Genomic DNA, 20,435 nt, shown 5'->3' with positions numbered 1-20,435 from the left:
GATTCTCCCTTATCTATTCTATCAGTTACATTCTCAAAAATCTCCAATAGGTTTGTCAACCAAGATTTTCCTTTCATAAATCCATGTTGACTTTGTCTAATCCCATTGATATTATCTAAGTGTGCCATTATCACATCCTTTATAATAGACTCTAGCATTTTCGCTCCTACTGATGTTAGGCTAACCGGTCTGTAGTTCCCTGTTTTCTCTCTCCCTCCTTTTTTAAATAGTGGGGTTACATTTGCCACCCTCCAATCTGCAGGAACTGTTCCATAATCTATAACATTTTGGAAGATGACAACTAATACATCCATTATTTCCATGGCTACCTCTTTTAGCACTGTGGGATGCAGATTATCAGGCCCTAGGGATTTATCAGCTTTCAGTCCCATTAGTTTCTCCAGCACTATTTTCTTACCAAGAATAATTTCCTTTAATTCCTCTTTCTCACTGGACCCTTGGTTCTATAGCATTTCTGGGACGTTATTTGTGTCCTCTTCCGTGAAGATAGAACCGAAGTATTTATTTCATTGTTCTGCCATTTCCTTGTTCCCTATTATAAATTCTCCCATTTCTGACTGTAAAGGACCTATATTTGTCTTCACTAATCTTTTTCTTGTTACGTACTTGTAGAAACTTTTGCATTCGGTGTTTATGTTCCTTGCAAGTTTACTCTCATACTCTATTTTTCCCCTCTTAATCAGTCTCTCAGTCCTTTTTTGCTGAATTCTAAACTATTCCCAATCCTCAGGCTTGCTACTTTTTCTGGCAACTTTGTATGACTCCTCTTTGGATCTAATACTATCCTTAATTTCTTTTGTTAGCAATGGTTGGGCCACTTTTCCTTTTGTGTTTTTGCGCCAGAAAGGAATGTATAACTGATGCAATTCATGCATTTGTTCCTTAAATGTTAGCCATTGCCTATCCACCGTCATGCCTTTTAATGAATCCTCCTAATCTATCATAGCCAATTAATTCCTCATATCTTCGTAGTTTCCTTTGTTTAGATTTAGGATCCTAGTTTCGGATTGGACTAGTTCACTTTCCATCTTAATAAAGAATTCAATCATGTTATGTTCACTCTTCCCTAAAGGACCCCGCACAACAAGACTGCTAACTAACCCCTTCTCATTGCACAATACCCTATCTAGGATAGTCTGTTCCCTAGTAGCCTCCTCAACGTACTGGTTTAAAAAACCATCTCGTACACACCCTTGGAATTCATCTTCCATAGTATTATTACGAATTTGGTTTGGTCAGTCTTTATGTAGATTAAAGTCACCTACGATTACTGTTGTACCCTTGTTACATGCATCTCTAATTTATTGTTTGATGCCGTCCCCTACATTAGCACCACTGTTTGGAGGCCTATAGACAGCTCCCACCAATGTTTTCTGCCCCTTGTTGCTCCTTATCTCCACCCAGACTGATTCTACATCTTGATTTTCTGAGCCAATTCCTTTCTCACTATTGCTTTGATTTCATCCTTTTCTAACAATGCCACACCACACCCTTTTCCTTTTTGCCTGTCCTTCCTAAATATTGAATATCCTTGGATATTCAGTTCCCAACCCTGGTCATCCTGCAACCAAATCTCTGTAATTGCAACTATATCATATCTGTTTACATCTATTTGCGCTATTAATTCGTCTACCTTATAAGAACATCCGAACATAAGAAATAGGAACAGGAGTAGGCCATATGGCCCCTCGTGTTTGCTCCGCCATTCAATAAGATCATGGCTGATCTGATCATGGACTCAGTTCCACTACCCGCCGGCTCCCCCTTACCCCTTATCCCCTTATCGCTTAAGAAACTGTCTATTTCTGTCTTAAATGTATTCAATTTAGGCAGCGAATTCCACAGATTTACAACCCTCTGAGAGAAGAAATTTCTCTTCATCTCTGTTTTAGATGGACGGCCCCTTATTCTAAGATCGTGCCCTCTAGTTCTAGTCTTCCCCATCAGTGAAAACATCCTCTCTGCATCCACATTGTCAAGCCCCCTCATAATCTTATACGTTTCGATAAGATCACCTCTCATTCTTCTGAATTCCAATGAGTAGAGGCCCAACCCTACTCAACCTTTCCTCATAAGTCAACCCACTCATCCCCGGAATCAACCTAGTGAACCTTCTCTGAACTACGGATGCTTCGTACATTCAGATACAGTGCTTTTAGATTTGTCTTTTTAACATTATTAGACATCTTAACATTATTTTGTACCATAGCCCTATTTGTCATACCGCTAATTTTACTTGCCGGGATTCTATTGGTTAGTGCATTCTTTTGTTTGTATGCTCTGCCCCTTCCTGACATAATCTGCTTATCCTTACCACAATCACTTTCCTGTATTACTTCCTTTTCTTTTCTTATTAACATTCTCGATTTCTCTCCACTGGGACCATCCTTCCCGCCCCCGTCCCTCCCCCACTTATTTAGTTTAAAGCCTTGTCTACCTTCCTAGTTATTTGTTTCGCTAGAGCTCTGGTCCCAGCATAGTTCAGGTGTAGTCCGTCCCCACGGAACAGCTCTCTCTTTCCCGAGTATTGGTGCCAGTGCCCCACGAATTGAAACCCACTTCACCCACACCAACCTCTGAGCCATGCATTCATCTCCCTGATTCTAGTGACCCTATGCCAATTTGTTCGTGGCTCAGGTAATAATGCAGAGATTATTACCTTTGTGGTTCTGTTTTTCAATTTAGCCCCTAGCTGCTCAAACTCTCTCAGCAGAACCTCTTTCTGAGTCCTACTTATATAATTGGTACCTACGTAGACCACGGTAACGGGATCCTCCCCTTCCCACTCCGTTCTTCTCCAGCCTGGAAGAGATGTCCTTTACCCTGGCACTGGGTAGGCAACACAGCCTTCAGGACCCACGCTCTCAGCTGCAGAGAACCCTATCTATCCCCCTAACTAAACTATCCCCTACTACAACCACCTTCCTCTTTACTCCCCCAGACTTGAATGGCTTTCTGTATCACGGTGCCTTGGTCAGTCTGCTCGACCACCCCACAGTCTGCACACTTGTCCTCAAGGGCTGCAAGAACCTCAAATCTTTTCGACAAGTGCAGGGATTGAGGCTCCTGCAATACTACCTCCTGGATCTCCTTACCTGCCTCACTCACAGTCACACCCTCCTGTCCCTGACCATGTGTCAATTCTAAAGTATTTAATCTATTAAACTTTCTCCCTCCCTGATGTCTCGCAATGTCTGCAGCTTGGACTACAGCTCCACAACTCGGAACCGAAGTTCGTCGAGCCTCAGACACTTACCGCAGATGTAGTCACCCTGGACCAAGATGTCCAGAAGCTCCCACATATTTCAGCAGCAACATGTTTTCCCATTATTTTATTTAATCAATTAGTTTAGTGTTAATCAAAGCATTTACCCTAGACATTTTATTAAAATAGTTAAACAAATAAAAGTTAGTTTTTAGAATTTAGTTATATGCTATATGGTCATTTAAAAGAAAAACAGCCCACAATCACGACCAATCACTTACCTGCCTTACCTGTGAAGTCACACTGCAGAGTTCTCCCCACCCAGAGCTGTGCAATCTCCTGGGAGAGGCAAAAAAACAGATGAAAACCCAGGCCAATTAGGGAAAAAATCTGGGAAAATTCCTCTCTGGCCCAACCAGGCGATTGAAATTGGAGAGAGGCAACCCTGGGGACAAGCACTGTGCCCCAGCGGCTGGCAATTCTTTTGTGGAGCCATTAGGAGCACGCCTGCTCCTTTCGACTCCACAAAATAGAGACATTTTCACAGTTGGGGGCGGTTTCCTAGTGGCCTTCAGCATTCCCTTTAAGGAAAAAAATGGGATGAGGTCCTACAAGCTGAATTTAGGGAGCTAGGAGTTAAATTAAAAAGTAGGACCTGAAAGGTAGTAATCTCAGGATTGCTACCAGTGCCACGTGCTAATCAGAGTAGGAATCGCAGGATAGCTCAGATGAATACAGGGCTTGAGGAATGGTGCAAGGTGGAGGGATTCAAATTCCTGGGACATTGGAACCGGTTCTGGGGGAGGTGGGACCAGTACAAACTGGACGGTCTGCACCTGGGCAGGACCAGAACCAATGTCCTATGTTTGCGAGGACTGTGCTGTTGGGGAGGGGTTAAACTAATATGGCAGGGGGATGGGAACTTATGCAGGGAGACAGAGAGATGTAGAATGAGGGCAGAAGCAAAAGGTAGAAAGAAGAAAAGTAAAAGTGGAGGACAGAGAAACCCAAGGCAAAAATCAAAAAGGGCCACATTACAGCAAAATTCTAAAGGGGCAAAGTGTGTTAAAAAGACAAGCCTGAAGGCTCTGTTCCTCAATGCGAGAAGTATTCGTAATAACGTGGGCGAATTAACTGCGCAGGCAGCAATTAACGAATATGATATGATTGGCATCACGGAGACATGGCTCCAGGATGACCAAGGATGGGAACTCAACATTCAGGGGTATTCAACATTCAGGAAGGGTAGACAGAAAGGAAAAGGAGATGGGGTAGCATTGCTGGTTAAAGAGGAAATTAATGCAATAGTAAGGATCAACATTAGCTTGGATGATGTGGAATCTGTATGGGTGGAGTTGCAGAATACCAAAGGGCAGAAAATGCTAGTGGGAGTTGTGTACAGACCACCAAACAGTAGTAGTGAGGTTGGGGACAGCATCAAACAAGAACTGAGGGATGCATGCGATAAAGGTACATCATATATCATGGGCGACTTTAATCTACATATAGATTGGGCTAACCAAATGGGTAGCAATACAGTGGAGGAGGATTTCCTGGAGTGTATAAGGGATGGTTTTCTCAACCAATATGTTGAGGAACCAACTAAAGGGCTGGCCATCCTAGACTGGGTGATGTGTAATGAGAAAGGATTAATTAGCAATCTTGTTGTGCGAGGCCCCTTGGGGAAGAGTGACCATAATATGGTAGAATTCTTTATTAAGATGGACAGTGACACAGTTAATTCAGAGACTAGGGTCCTGAACTTAAGGAAAGGTAACTTCGATGGTATGAGACGTAAATTGGCTAGAATAGATTGGTGAATGATACTTAAAGGGTTGATGGTGGATAGGCAATGGCAAACATTTAAAGATCACATGGATGAACTTCAACAATTGTACATCCCTGTCTGGAGTAAAAATGAAACTGGGAAGGTGGCTCAACCGTGGCTAACAAGGGAAATTAAGGATAATGTTAAATCCAAGAAAGAGGCATATAAATTGGCCAGAAAAAGCAGCAAACCTGAGGACTGGGAGAAATTTAGAATCCAGCAGAGGAAGACAAAGTGTTTAATTAGGAGGGGGAAACTAGAGTATAAGAGGAAGCTTGCTGGGAACATAAAAACTGACTGCAAAAGTTTCTATAGATATGTGAAGAGAAAAAGATTAGTGAACAAAACGTAGGTCCCTTACAGTCAGATTCAGGTGAATTTATAATGGGGAACAAAGAAATGGCAGACCAGTTGAACAAATTCACAAAGGAAGACACAAATAACCTTCCGGAAATACTAGGGGACCGAGGGTCTAGTGAGAAGGAGGAACTGAAGGAAATCCTTATTAGGCGGGAAATTGTGTTCAGGAAATTGATGGGATTGAAGACCGATAAATCCCCGGGGCCTGATAGTCTGCATCCCAGAGTACTTAAGGAAGTGGCCCTAGAAATAGTGTAATGTATTGGTGATCATTTTCCAACAGTCTATCGACTCTGGATCAGTTCCTATGGACTGGAGAGCAGCTAATGTAGCACCATTTTTAAAAAAGGAGAGAGAGAGAAAACGGTTAACCTGACATCAGTAGTGGGGAACATGTTGGAATCAATCATTAAAGATGAAATAGCAACACATTTGGAAAGCAGTGACAGGATCAGTCCAAGTCAGCATGGATTTATGAAAGGGAAATCATGCTTGACAAATCTGCTAGAATTTTTTGAGGATGTAACTAGTAGAGTGGACAAAGGAGAACCAGTGGATGTGGTGTATTTGGACTTTCAAAAGGCTTTTGACAAGGTCCCACACAAGAGATTGGTGTGCAAAATTAAAGCACATGGTATTGGGGGTAATGTTCTGACGAGGATAGAGAACTTGTTGGCAGACAGGAAGCAGAGAGTCGGGATAAATGGGTCCTTTTCAGAATGGCAGGCAGTGACTAGTGGGGTGCTGCAGGGCTCATTGCTGGGACCCCAGCTATTTACAATATACATCAATGATTTAGATGAAGGAATTGAGTGTAATATCTCCAAGTTTGCAGATGACACTAAGCTGGGTTGTGGTGCGAGCTGTGAGGAGGATGCTAAAAGGCTGCAGGGTGACTTGGATAGGTTAGGTGAATGGGCAAGTGCATGGCAGATGCAGTATAATGTGGATAAATGTGAGGTTATCCACTTTGGTGGCAAAAACATGAAGGCAGAATATTATCTGAATGGCGCCAGATTAGAAAAGGCGAGATGCAATGAGACCTGGGTGTCATGGTACATCAGTCATTGAAAGTTGGCATGCAGGTACAGCAAGTGGTGAAGAAGGGAAATGGCATGTTGACCTTCATAGCAAGGGAATTTGAGTATAGGAGCAGGGAGGTCTTACTGCAGTTGTACAGGGCCTTAGTGAGGCCTCACCTGGAATATTGTGTTCAGTTTTGGTCTCCTAATCTGAGGAAGAACGTTCTTGCGATTGAGGGAGTGAAGCGAAGGTTCACCAGACTGATTCCTGGGATGGCAGGACTGACATATGAGGAAAGACTGGATCGACTGGGAGTGTATTCACTGGAGTTTAGAAGGATGAGAGGGGATATCATAGAAACATATAAAATTCTGATGGGGCTGGACAGGTTAGATGCAGTGAGAATGTTCCCGATTTTGGGGAAGTCCAGAACCAGGGTCACAGTCGAAGGATAAGGGGTAAGCCATTTAGGACTGAGATGAGGAGAAACTTCTTCACTCAAAGCTCAGTCACATGATATGCTCCTCCTGTACCACGTGGGAACGCAGGGACACTTCCGGTGTCCCTGACGACTACGTGTGCGGGAAGTGTATCTGCCTGCAGCTCCTGACGGTCCGCGTTGCGGAATTGGAGGTGAGGGTGGATTCACTCTGGAGCATCCATGATGTTGAGAATGACGTGAGTAGCACGTGTAGCGAGTTGGTCTTACCGCAGGTGAAGGGTCCACAGCCAGATAGGGAATGGAAGACCAGCAGGAAGAGCAGTGCCAGGAAGGTAGTGCAGGGGTCCCCTGTGGTCATCCCCCTGCAAAACAGATACACCGCTTTGAGTACTGTTGAGGGGGATTTCTCATCAGGGGAGGGCAGCAGCAGCCAAATTCATGGTGCCGTGGCTGGCTCTGCTCCACAGGAGGGCAGGAAAAACTGTGGGAGAGAGATAGTGATAGGGGATTCTATTGTAAGGCAAATAGATAGGCGTTTCTGCGGCCGCAACAGAGACGCCAGGATGGTATGTTGCCTCCCTGGTGCAAGGGTCAAGGATGTCTCGGAGCGGGTGCAGGACATTCTAAAAAGGGAGGGTGAACATCCGGTTGTTGTGGTGCATATTGGTACCAACGGTATAGGTAAAAAAAGGGATGAGGTCCTACGAGAAGAATTTAAGGAGCTAAATTAAAAAGTAGGACCTCAAAAGTAATAATCTCGGGATTGCTACGAGTGCCATGTGCTAGTCAGAGTAGGAATCGCAGGATAGCACAGATGAATACGTGGCTTGAGCAGTCGTGCAGCAGGGAGGGATTCAAATTCCTGGGGCATTGGAACCGGTTCTGGGGGAGGTGGGACCAGTACAAACCGGACATTCTGCACCTAGGCAGAACAGGAACCAATGCCCTAGGGGGAGTGTTTGCTAGTGCTGTTGGGGAGGAGTTAAACTAATATGGCAGGGGGATGGGAACCAGTGCAGGGAGACAGAGGGAAGTAAAATGGGGGCAGAAGCAAAAGACAGAAAGGAGATGAGTAAAATGGAGGGCAGAGAAACCCAAGGCAAAAAACAAAAAGTTCCACTGTACAGCAAAATTCTAAAGGGTCAAAGTGTAATAAAAAGGCAAGCATGAAAGCTCGGTGCCTCAATGCGAGGAGTATTCGGAACACAGGAGAGGGCTCTGAGCTAGTTAGAGTGGGTGAGAGCTCAGACGAACAGGACCCCAAGAAAGAATGCAAAAGGTAGGGGGCAACAGAGCAGAGTAGCACTGGGGTAAGTGAAAACCACAGGTGATAGGAAGGGACAATATGTATGAATATAAAGGGGCTGCAGGAGGGGTCAAAACTAAAAATCATGGTTTAAAAAACTAGTATTAAAACACTACCTAAACGCACGCAGCATTCAAAATAAATTAAATGAGTTGACGGCACAAATCGTTACAAATGGGTATGATTTGGTGGCCATTGCAGAAACGTGGTTGCAGGGTGGCCAAGACTGGGAATTAAACATACAGGGGTATCTTACAATTCGGAAAGATAGACAAGAAGGGAAAGGAGGTGGGGTAGCTCTGTTAATAAAGAATGATATCAGGGCAGTTGTGAGAGATGATATTTGCTCTAATGAACAAAATGTTGAATCATTGTGGGTGGAGATTAAATATAGTAAGGGTAAAAAGTCACTGGTGGGCAGAGTTTATAGGCACCAAATAATAACCACGGTGGGGCGGACAATAATCAAGGGAATAATGGAGGCATGTGAAAAAGGAACGGCAGTAATCATGGGGGAATTTAACCTACATATCGATTGGTCAAATCAAATCGCACAGAGTAGCCTTTAGGAGCAATTAATAGAATGCCTACGGGATTGTTTCTCAGAACAGTATGTTACAGAACCTACAAGGGAGCAAGCTATCTTAGATCTGGTCCTGTGTAATGAGACAGGAATAATAAACGATCACCTAGTAAAAGATGCTCTCGGAATGAGTGATCACAGTATGGTTGAATTTATAATACAGATTGAGGGTGAGGAAGTAATGTCTCAAATGAGCATACTATGCTTAAACAAAGGGGACTACAGTGGGATGAGGGCAGAGTTGGCTAAAGTAGACTGGAAACACAGACTAAACGGTGGCACAATTGAGGATCAGTGGAGGACTTTTAAGGAGTTCTTTCATAGTGCTCAACAAAAATATATTCCAGTGAAAAAGAAGGGCGGTAAGAGAAGGGATAACCAGCCGTGGATAACCAAGGAAATAAAGGAGAGTATCAAATTAAAAACCAATGCGTATAAGGTGGCCAAGGTTAGTGGGAAACTAGAAGATTGGGAAAATTTTAAATGACAGCAAAGAATGACTAAAAAAGCAATAAAGAAAGGAAAGATAGATTACGAAAATAAACTTGCGCAAAACATAAAAACAGATAGTAAAAGCTTTTACCGATATATAAAATGGAAAAGAGTGACTAAAGTAAATGTTGGTCCCTTAGAAGATGAGAAGGGGTATTTAATAATGGGAAATGTGGAAATGGCTGAGACCTTAAACAATTATTTTGCTTCGGTCTTCACAGTGGGAGACACAAAAACCATGCCAAAAATTGCTGGTCACAGGAATGTGGGAAGGGAGGACCTTGAGATGCAGGAAGAATGTTCCCAATGTTGGGGAAGTCCAGAACCAGAGGTCACAGTCTAAGGATAAGGGGTAAGCCATTTAGGACCGAGATGCGGAGGAACTTCTTCACCCAGAGAGTGGTGAACCTGTGGAATTCTCTATCACAGAAAGTTGTTGAGGCCAATTCACTAAATATATTCAAAAAGGAGTTAGATGAGGTCCTTACTACTAGGGGGATCAAGGGGTATGGCGAGAAAGCAGGAATGGGGTACTGAAGTTGAATGTTCAGCCATGAACTCATTGAATGGCGGTGCAGGCTAGAAGGGCCGAATGGCCTACTCCTGCACCTATTTTCTATGTTTCTATGTTTCTATGTTTCTATGTTTCTATCACTCGGGGGGTAGTGCTGGACAGGCTAATGAGACTCAAGGTAGACAAGTCCCCTGGTCCTGATGAAATGCATCCCAGGGTATTAAAAGAGATGGCGGAAGTTATAGCAGATGCATTCGTTATAATCTACCAAAATTCTCTGGACTCTGGGGAGGTACCAGCGGATTGTAAAGCAGCTAATGTAACGCCTCTGTTTAAAAAAGAGGGCAGACAAAAGGCAGTTAACGAAAGGCCGGTTAGTTTAACATCTGCAGTGGGGAAAATGCTTGAAGCTATCATTAAGGAAGAAATAGCGGGACATCTGGATCGGAATAGTGCAATCAAGCAGACGCAACATGGATTCATGAAGGGGAAATCATGTTTAACTAATTTGCTGGAATTATTTGAGGATATAACGAGCATGGTGGATAGAGATGTACCGATGGATGTGGTGTATTTAGATTTTCAAAAGGCATTCGATAAGGTGCCACACAAAAGGTTACTGCAGAAGATAAAGGTATGCGGAGTCAGATGAAATGTATTAGCATGGATAGAGAATTGGCTGGCGAACAGAAAGCAGAGAGTCGGGATAAATGGGTCCTTTTCGGGTTGGAAATTGGTGGTTAGTGGTGTGCCACAGGGATCGGTGCTGGGACCACAACTGTTTACAGTATACATAGATGACCTGGAAGAGGGGACAGAGTGTAGTGCAACAAAGTTTGCAGATGACACAAAGATTAGTGGGAAAGCGGGTTGTGTAGAGGACACAGAGAGACTGCAAAGAGATTTAGATAGGTTAAGCGAATGGGCTAAGGTTTGGCAGATGGAATACAAAGTCGGAAAATGTGAGGTCATCCACCTTCGAACAAAAAACAGTAAAAGGGAATATTATTTGAATGGGGAGAAATTACAACATGCTGCGGTGCAGAGGGACCTGGGGATCCTTGTGCATGAATCCCAAAATGTTAGTTTGCAGGTGCAGCAGATAATCAGGAAGGCGAATGGAATGTTGGCCTTCATTGCGGGAGGGATGGAGTACAAAAGCAGGGAGTCCTGCTGCAACTGTACAGGGTTTTGGTGATGCCGCACCTGGAGTACTGCGTGCAGTTTTGGTCACCTTACTTAAGGAAGGATAAAGTAGCTTTGGAGGGGGTACAGAGACGATTCACTAGGCTGATTCCGGAGATGAGGAGGTTACCTTATGATGATAGATTGAGTAGACTGGGTCTTTACTCATTGGAGTTCAGAAGGATGAGGGGTGATCTTGTAGAAACATTTAAAATAATGAAAGGGATAGACAAGATAGAGGCAGAGAGGTTGTTTGCACTGGTTGGGGAGACTAGAACTAGGGGGCACAGCCTCAAAATACGGGGGAGCCAATTTAAAACCGAGTTGAGAAGGAATTTCTTCTCCCAGAGGGTTGTGAATCTGTGGAATTCTCTGCCCAAGGAAGTAGTTGAGGCTAGTTCATTGAATATATTCAAATCACAGATAGATCGATTTTTAACCAATAAGGGAATTAAGGGTTATGGGGAGCGGGCGGGTAAGTGGAGCTGAGTCCACGGCCAGATCAGCCATGATCTTGTTGAATGGCGGAGCAGGCTCGAGGGGCTAGATGGCCTACCCCTGTTCCAAATTATTATGTTCTTAACCTGTGGAATTCTCTACCGCAGAGAGTTGTTGATGCCAGTTCATTGGATATATTCAAGAGGGAGTTAGATAAGGCCCTTATGGCTAAAGGGGTATGGAGAGAAAGCAGGAAAGGGGTACTGAGGTGAATGATCAGCCATGACCTTATTGAATGGCGGTGCAGGCTCAAAGGGCCGAATGGCCTACTCCTGCACCTATTTTCTATGTTTCTATGTTTCTCGGACCACTAGTAAGCCTACTGAAAACCCGGCACAATCTCTGTTCTTGTATAAAAGGAAAAAGTGTAACAGAATTTCAGTACTTTGACTTTTATCGCAACACTGGTCCCTAGAACTTTTGGATCGCAGTCAAAGTGATATGTTTCTCTTCCTCCTACCTCCCCTAAAGGTTGTAACACTTGCTAGAGTATAATTTATAGTTACTAAGGGTTTTCTGGCACTTTGCTCCAGTGACATTCTTCACATGTACAGTAAGGGATAAATTTGACCCTCTCAAAGCCTCTCCAGCATCTACAAGGCTAAAGGCAGGAGCGTGATGGATTACTCACCATTCCCCTGGATGGGTGTAGTTGCAGCAGTACTCAAGAAGCTCGATATCATTCAGGACAGAGCAGTTCAGTTGATCTGTGCCTTTGCCACCTGACACCCTTTGGGGCTGGTCAGCTGCTCGCAAGTTTTAGGTGGGAGTGGCAGCTGGCTAGAGGGGAGGGAGGAATGAAGATCGGCTTGCCCAGAGGCCACCTTCTAGAACCACGGGAAGCCTTCTGGCAAAAATATATGTCCGGGGTGTAGGGGTATATGCGAGGATCTTGCAGCCGGTGCAGGGTGGGGCGGGGGTGCCATAGGAGGAGTGCCTGAGGCAGCAGAAGCCTTAACTTTACTTCTGGAGTCCAGACGAGAACCCTTGCTCCTCCTGGCCCCACTAAGGAAATTTTTCTAACTTACCTCAAAGGATGTTGCTGACTTCCCGACTGCTCTACTTGATGGAGCACTGTGGCTTAAAATACTTCCAAGGTTCCATGTACATTTACATTTACATTTACAACTTACATTTATTAAGTCGGAGTCCAGCTGGACCTACATACACTGTCAAACCAATGGCATTAAAATGGGACATCGGAGGGAAGAGAGTGGAAAAGGGAGCTGCTCCATTTTAACTGCTCCCCCCTTTATTTTGAGTCGATCAGAGTCAAATTTCCCCCTTGTATTTCCATCACAGATTTCTAGTATTTATGCTTTTTAAATCTCATATATCTAATTGGAAGTGGCTGTGTGTCCAATATACAAACACACATACATTTCAACTAATAATTCCTATCAATATAAGTCAGCTCAAAGTAAATAGGTGTACTTACAGCCTGATGTTAGGAAGAAGATAATCGTCGCAGAACTGAACAAAGCCTGAAACATCATTGTTGCAGTCAATTTGTGAGCATTGAGTTAATGCAACTTCTGTCCATATATAACGAAGGCTGAGGATGTGGTGTGGTCAGTTTGGTTTAAAATGTTCTCGAACATCTTTCAGTAACTCTTGAGGGTCATGGATGCAATTTCTCAGAAATTACACACGCTTAAAAGAAACAAATTCCCGATTTGTGAAGAAAAATGTGAAGAATGTGAACGCCAGTTTGAGCTGTGAAGATGGTTGGAAAGAAATGATGAGGCAGAAAAGTAACAGATGAGGAAAAATAAATAAATAATAATAAAATGTCAAATTTAAATAATTTGTTGCGAACAGTCAACAGTTCTCAATTTTTTCTGAGGGCATGTACTCTCAGAAGTGAACGCTCAATTTTCTCCTTGTGTTAGTTGGCCCTGCCTAGGTCTCATGCGTCTGCCATTCCAGATCTCTGCCAATCGTAGCTTGAACTGAGCATCTAGAGGCACACAATAGCAACCTCAGATCAGCTCGCCCATCACATCCATCCACAGCAGGAATGGAATAGAGTGATGGAGGCCAATTTTAACTGGCCGCTCACCATAAACAGGCTGTGGTGATTTGAAAATAGTGTCGGACCTGTTACCACATAGTCTGCACTTCAGCCTCCTCCATCTCGCTCGGGGCCTTTAGGTGGGCAGCCGGATTAGTCATTTGTTTCAGCAGGAGATTACTTTTAATGTGCAAATTTGATTCACATGATGCAACTTTGAGTCAGAAACGGGCAGGAATGCTCCCCTTGGTCCCACAAAAATACTCTGACACGCTGCAAACCTTTGCACCTAGTGCCTGCTGTTTCATCTTTTAGGTGCCATTTCCTTTAGCTCAGCCAGTCTGATACTTGAACCAGGCTGTTCAACAGTACCCCAGGGTATTGTTCAAAAGTAAGAACAAGCATGCATTCAGATAATGGCTTGCACAACCTCAGCTTGTCCTAAAGTGCTTCATTGCCAATGAAGTACTTTTGAAGTGTAGTCACGATTGTAATATATAAACATGGCAGCCAATTTGCACACAGCAAGGTCCTACTGAAATAAATGGCCAAGTAATCTGTTCTTCGTGATGTTGGTTGAGGGATAGATTTTGGCTTGGACACTGGGAGAATTCCCCTGCTCTTTGAATAATGCCTTGGGATCTTTTATATCCACTTGCCAGGGCGGATGGAGCCTGAGATTAACATCTCATCTGAAAGACAGCACCTATGACAATGCAGGACTCCCTCAATACTGCACTGAAGCATGCTCAAGTCCTGGAGTGGGGCTTGAACCCATAACCTTCTGATATAGAGGGAAGAGGCACTGAGCCAAGGCTGACACCTGGCACTGATTGACTGACCAACTAGGCTCAGTGATTTGACTTGGATGAGTAGGCCCGTTGTGAGGAGTTGCCACTTGGCTCAAGATCTACCTGGATAAACATCTGGAAACTTACTCCAACACAAAAGCAAAATACTGTGGATGCTGAAATCTGGAATAAAAACAGAAAATGCTGGACATCTTAGCGGGTCAGACAGCATCTGTGGAGAGAAAGCAGACTTAACTAGTCATGCTAGGGCACACAATTTTAGCTCTTTGAACATCAGCAAAACACTTGTGTAACTTGGGGAGGGCATCAGTGCCGACGTTCATCCTTGAATTGGGTCAAAGGGACACTGACTCTGCAATGCTGGTTGTCTGTTGAAATGTAGTGGCTGGGATGAATGCACCAAACAATCCCCAGCAGCTCACCTAGATGGCCATTTGTTATATATCAGCAGCCTTTTCTACCACAGGGGCCATCACAGCTCAGAGAAATCCTGTCCTTACCTGATCTCTGTTATGTATGTAAACATTGTAACTGCGTAAGACTTGCCACCAGAGGGCGCAACTGTTGGAGGCCCAAGGGTCATCTGCACACCTCGTGCAAGGGAGCTTAAAAGGTTGTCTGCCATGCTGCTTAGGCACTCTGGAGTTGTATTAAAGAGACTAAGGTCACATCAGTTTTAGCTCACAGTACTCAGTCTTGTGGAGTTCTTCCATACTTAACAATTGGCGACGAGTAACAGATTACGAACTTTCACGTGGTCATGACTGCCGTTGGTATTTTAGAGAGATTTGTAAAGGGTGATGATTGGGAAGCCTTTGTTGAGCGTCTCGACCAGTACTTCGTCGCCAATGAGGATGGGGACAATAAAGCAATCAAGCGCAGGGTGATTCTCCTAACCTTGTGTGGATCCACAATATACGGCCTCATCAAGAATCTGCTAGCACCGGAGAAACCAGCGGAGAAGACATATACAGAGTTGTGTACGCTGATTCGGAACCAAGCCGAAGGAGACCGTCTTAATGGCTAGATATCGCTTCTACACACACCACCACTCTGAGGCTCAGGACGTGGCGAGTTATGTCGCTGACCTGAGATGCCTTGCGGGAACTTGCGAATTTGCTGGATTTTTGGGGGAAATGCTGCGGGACTTTTTTGTGCGTGGAATCGGCCACGAGGTCATTCTTCGCAAGCTACTGTCCGCCGAATCCCTAGACCTGAGCAAGGCCATCACGATAGCCCAGGCATTCATATCCACGAGCGATATTACCAGACAGATATCTTCCCAGCATCGAAGCTCACCAGCAAGTACTGTGCATAAAATAACGTTGCTAGCAGGCAGAACTGCATATGGCAGGGCCTACGCATCTGTAGCGGCAAGACCTAGGATGACTCAGAGTCCACCATGGGGCATAAATGCAAATCCATTAGCGCCATGTTGGTGCGGTGGAGGTAATCATCGAGCCCATCAATGTCGATCCAAGCACTACATGTGCAAAGGTTGCGAAACAATGGGGCACCTCCAGCGAATGTGCAAGAGTGCTGCGACTCACCACGTGGCAGAGTCGGCAGAGATGATCGATCCAGCGCGGATCACGCAGAACAAACAAGAGAGGCAACTCAACCCAAGGAAGAAATCTATGGGATACTCACCTTCACCACCAAGAGCCCTCTTCTCATGCTGAAAGTCAAATTGAACGGTATTCCGGTATCAATGGAGTTGAACACAGTGGTGAGTCAGTCAATTATGAGCCAGAAGGCTTTTGACAAACTGTGGGGCAACAAGGCACAAAGGCCCAAACTGAGCCCGATTCAGACTAAGCTGCAGACCTACACCAAAGAGCTCATACCAGTCATTGGCAGTGCGGCAATTAAGGTATCGTACGATGGAGCTGTGCATGATTTATCACTGTGGATTGTACCAGACGATAGCCCAATGCTATTCGTCAGAAGTTGGCTGGGAAAGGTTCGATGGAACTGGAACGACATCAAAGCACTGTCTTCAGTGGATGATGCCTCGTGCGCCCAAGTGCTGAGCAAGTTTCCATCACTATTTGAACCAGGCATCGGCAACTTCACAGGCGCCGAGGTGCAGATCCATATAATTCCCGATGCAAGGCCCGTTCATCACAAGGCCCGAGCGGTTCCATATATGATGAAGGAGAAAGTCAAGATCGAACTGGACAGACTTCAATGAGAGGGAATCATATCGGCAGTCGAGTTCAACGAGTGGGCCAGTCTGATTGTTCTGGTGTTGAAAAGCGATGGCACAGTCAGAATCTGCATAGACTACAAGGTAATGATCAACCGAGTCTCGTTACAAGACCAGTACCTGCTACCCAAGGCGGATGACCTGTTTGCAACGTCAGCAGGAGGGAAGACGTTCACCAAGTTGGACCTAACCTCCACCTACATGACACAGGAGCTGGCTTGAATCTTCGAAAAGATTGACGTGCATCAACACGCACAAAGGACTGTTTATATACAACAGGTGCCCTTTTGGGATTCGCTCGGCTGCTGCCATCTTCCAGAGGAACATGGAGAGCTTGCTGAAATCAGTTCCGCGCACTGTTGTGTTTCAAGACGACATCCTGATCACCAGTCGTGACACCACCGAATACCTGCACAACCTGGAAGAGGTTCTAAGTCGACTAGACAGAGCAGGACTCAGGCTGAAACGCTCCAAGTGTGTTTTCCTGGCGCCAGAGGTCAAATTATTGGGGAGAAAGATTACGGCAGACGGCATCAGACCCACGGACTCAAAGACAGAGGCCATCAAGAATGCACCCACAGAATGTGATAGAGCTGTGTTCGTTCCTCGGACTCCTCAACTATTTTGGTAACTTTCTACCTGGGTTAAGCACTTTGTTGGAACCATTGCACATGTTGCTACGTTCGGGTGACAACTGGGTTTGGGGTAAATCTCAAGAGACAGCCTTTGAGAAGGCCAGAAACCTACTTTGTTCTAATAAGTTACTTGTACTGTATGACCTGTGTAAATGATTAGTGCTAGCTTATGATGCATCTTCGCATGGGGTCGGCTGTGTTACAGCAAACCAATGTATCGGGCAAACTTCAACCGGTTGCATACATGTCTAGAAGTCTGTCTAAGGCTGAAAGAGCCTACAGTATGGTCGTGAAAGAGGCGTTAGTATGTTATATGGAGTTAAGAAAATGCACCAATACCTATTTGGACTTCGGTTTGAGCTTGAAACCAACCACAAACCGTTCATTTTGCTGCTTTCAGAAAGCAAAGGTATCAACAGCAATGCTTTATCCCGCATCCAAAGATGGGCACTAACATTGTCTGCCTATGACTATGTAATCCACAGGCCAGGCACGGAGAACTGTGCTGATGCCCTCAGTCGGCTACCATTGCCCACTACCGGGATGGAAATGGCGCAGCCCGCAGACTTGCTTCTGGTCATGAATGCTTATGAGAGCGAGGGGTCACCCGTCACTGCTCACCAGATCAGGACCTGGGCCAGCCAGCATCCTGTGCTATCACTTGTAAAAAGTTGCGTCCTCAATGGGAGCTGGTCGGCCATTCCTGGGGTAACGCAAGATGAAATTAAGCTGTTTCACCGACGCAAAGATGAAATGTCCATCCAGTCGGATTGTCTCTTATGGGGTAATCGCGTGGTTTTACCAAAAAAAGGCAGGGAAACGTTTATACATGACCTACACAATACCCACCTAGGCATAGTCATGATGAAGGCTATAGCCAGGTCACATGTTTGGTGGCCCAGCATTGACTCGGACTTAGAGTCATGCGTACACCAGAGCAACACATGCTCACAATTGAGCAATGCACCAAGGGAGGCTCCATTGAGTCTGTGGTCATGGCCCTCCAAACCATGGTCCAGGATCCACGTAGATTTTGCTGGCCCCTTTCTTGGAAAGATGTTTTTAGTTGTAGTGGACGCTTACGCTAAATGGATTGAATGCGTAATCATGTCATCCAGCACATTCACTGCCACCATTGAAAGCCTCCGGGCTAGGTTCACCACCCATGGCTTGCCTGACGTCCTTGTCAGTGACAATGGACCGTGTTTCACCAGCTCGGAATTCAACGAGTTTATGACCCGCAATGGTTTCAAGCATGTCAGCTCTTCCCCGTTTAAACCCGTATCCAACAGTCACGCGGAATGGGCAGTCCAAACTAGCAAGCAGAGCTTGAAACGCGTGATGGAAGGCTCCTTGCAGACCCGGTTATCTCGGGTTCTGCTCAGCTACCAGACACGACCCCACTCGCTCACTGGGGTTCTCCCTGCAGAATTGTTAATGAAGTGAGCACTCAAAACTAGGCTCTCTCCCTAGTCCACCCGGATCTAAATGATCATGTGGAAACCCGGCGTCACCGGCAAAATATGTACCACGATCGCGCGGCTGTATCGCGTGACATTGATGTTAACAACCCTGTGTTTGTCCTTAATTACGGTCATGGTCCTAAAGGGGTCGCTGGCACTTTCATGGCCAAGCAGGGGAATAGAGTGTTTATAGTCAAACAATTGAATGGACAAACGTGCAGAAAGCATTTGGATCAGACAAAACTGCGGTTCACCGACAACCAGGAACAACCTGAAGAGGACATCACCATCATCGAACCACCAACACACACTCAACCAGTAATCGACTTTGCTGTTAATCAAGAGGATGAACCCACCATTCCCAACAGTCCTGTCAGACCAGCCGCGCCACAGTGCAGCAATGGTCCGACCAACTCACCCATGTCAGAGTTTGAACTTAGACGATCAATCAGGGAGCGTAGGGCCCCGGATCATCTCAACTTGTAAATAATTTGAATCAAAGACTTTGGGGGAAGTGATGTTATGTTTGTAAACATTGTCACTGTGTAAGACTTGCCACCAGAGGGCGCAACTGTTGGAGGCCCAAGGGTCACCTGCACACCTCGTGCAAGGGAGAATTAAAGGTTGTCTGCCATGCTGCTTAGGCACTCTGGAGTTGTATTAAAGAGACTAAGGTCACTTCAGTTTTAGCTCACAGTACTCAGTCTTATGGAGTTCTTCCATTCTTAACAATCTCCACGCAAATGCACATTCCAGAAGTGTAGAAGATAGTAATGGAAACTCTGGCTAATTTTCCTTTCACAGATCAAAATAGAGGTTACTGTAACCTAATTGTGTACCCCTGCCTGAAGCATATAGAATCATATGCCTCAGATGGAATCTAATTAAACAGCGAAGTAAGGGCAACTATAGCATAAAGTAATGGAAGTGGTATGGCCCTGAGTTATACAGGCCACAAATATTCAAGGTTTGATGTTTTATTTGTAATCTTGATTCTGAGTAAGATAATGGGACTAAGGCGGATAAATCCCCTGCACCTGATGGCTTGCATCCTAGGATCTTAAGAGAAGTAGCGGCAGGGATAATGGATGCATTGGTTGTAATTTACCAAAATTCCCTGGATTCTGGGGAGGTCCAAGCAGATTGGAAAACTGAAAATGTAACACCCTATTTAAAAAAGGAGGCAGACAAAAAGCAGGAAACTATAGCCTAACATCTGTGGTTAGGAAAATGTTGGAGTCCATTATTAAAGAAGCAGTAGCAGGACATTTGGAAAAGCAAAATTCGGTCAGGCAGAGTCAGCATGGATTTATGAATGGGAAGTCATGTTTGACAAATTTGCTAGAATTCTTTGAGGATGTAACGAACAGGGTGGATAAAGGGAAACCAGTGGATGTGGTGTATTTGGACTTCCAGAAGGCATTTGACAAGGTGCCACATAAAAGGTTACTGCACAAGATAAAAGTGCATGGGGTTGGGGATAATATATTATCATGGATAGAGGATTGGCTAACTAACAGAAAACAGAGAGTCGGGATAAATGGTTCATTCTCGGGTTGGCAACCAGTAACCAGTGGGGTGCTGCAGGGATCAGTGCTGGGATCCCAACTATTTACAATCTATATTGACGACTTGGAGGAAGGGACCGAGTGTAACGTAACCAAGTTTGCCGACGATACAAAGATGGGAGGAAAAGCAATGTGTGAGGAGAACACAAAAAATCTGCAAAAGAACTTTGGGCTAGAACCTCCACTTTTGTGGTTATCAAAATGGGCAATATTTCTGGCGTGGGCAGTAAAAAAGGGTTTTCAGATCGCCGGCTTCTCGCCCATTCTCAAACCACCC

At 44.9% G+C, this 20,435-nt stretch overlaps 1 protein-coding gene across 1 annotated transcript in view; it reads right to left on the bottom strand.

The window, feature by feature from the left end:
* The window catches only part of LOC139228909 (granzyme K-like), a 30,574-nt gene extending 14,614 nt beyond the window's left edge, over nt 1–15,960 (bottom strand). The window contains exons 1-2 of the mRNA XM_070860416.1: nt 15,934–15,960; nt 3,508–3,565 (exon numbers count right to left, since the gene is read on the bottom strand). Coding sequence (XP_070716517.1) covers nt 3,508–3,565; nt 15,934–15,960 — 85 coding nt within the window. The remainder of the gene's footprint in view (nt 1–3,507; nt 3,566–15,933) is intronic.
* Between the last annotated feature and the right edge of the window lie 4,475 nt (nt 15,961–20,435).

This window comes from Pristiophorus japonicus, chromosome 2, assembly GCF_044704955.1.
Source record: "Pristiophorus japonicus isolate sPriJap1 chromosome 2, sPriJap1.hap1, whole genome shotgun sequence".
In the NCBI taxonomy this organism is placed as follows: Eukaryota; Metazoa; Chordata; class Chondrichthyes; family Pristiophoridae; genus Pristiophorus; species Pristiophorus japonicus.
This window is presented reverse-complemented; position numbering and strand designations above follow the sequence as displayed.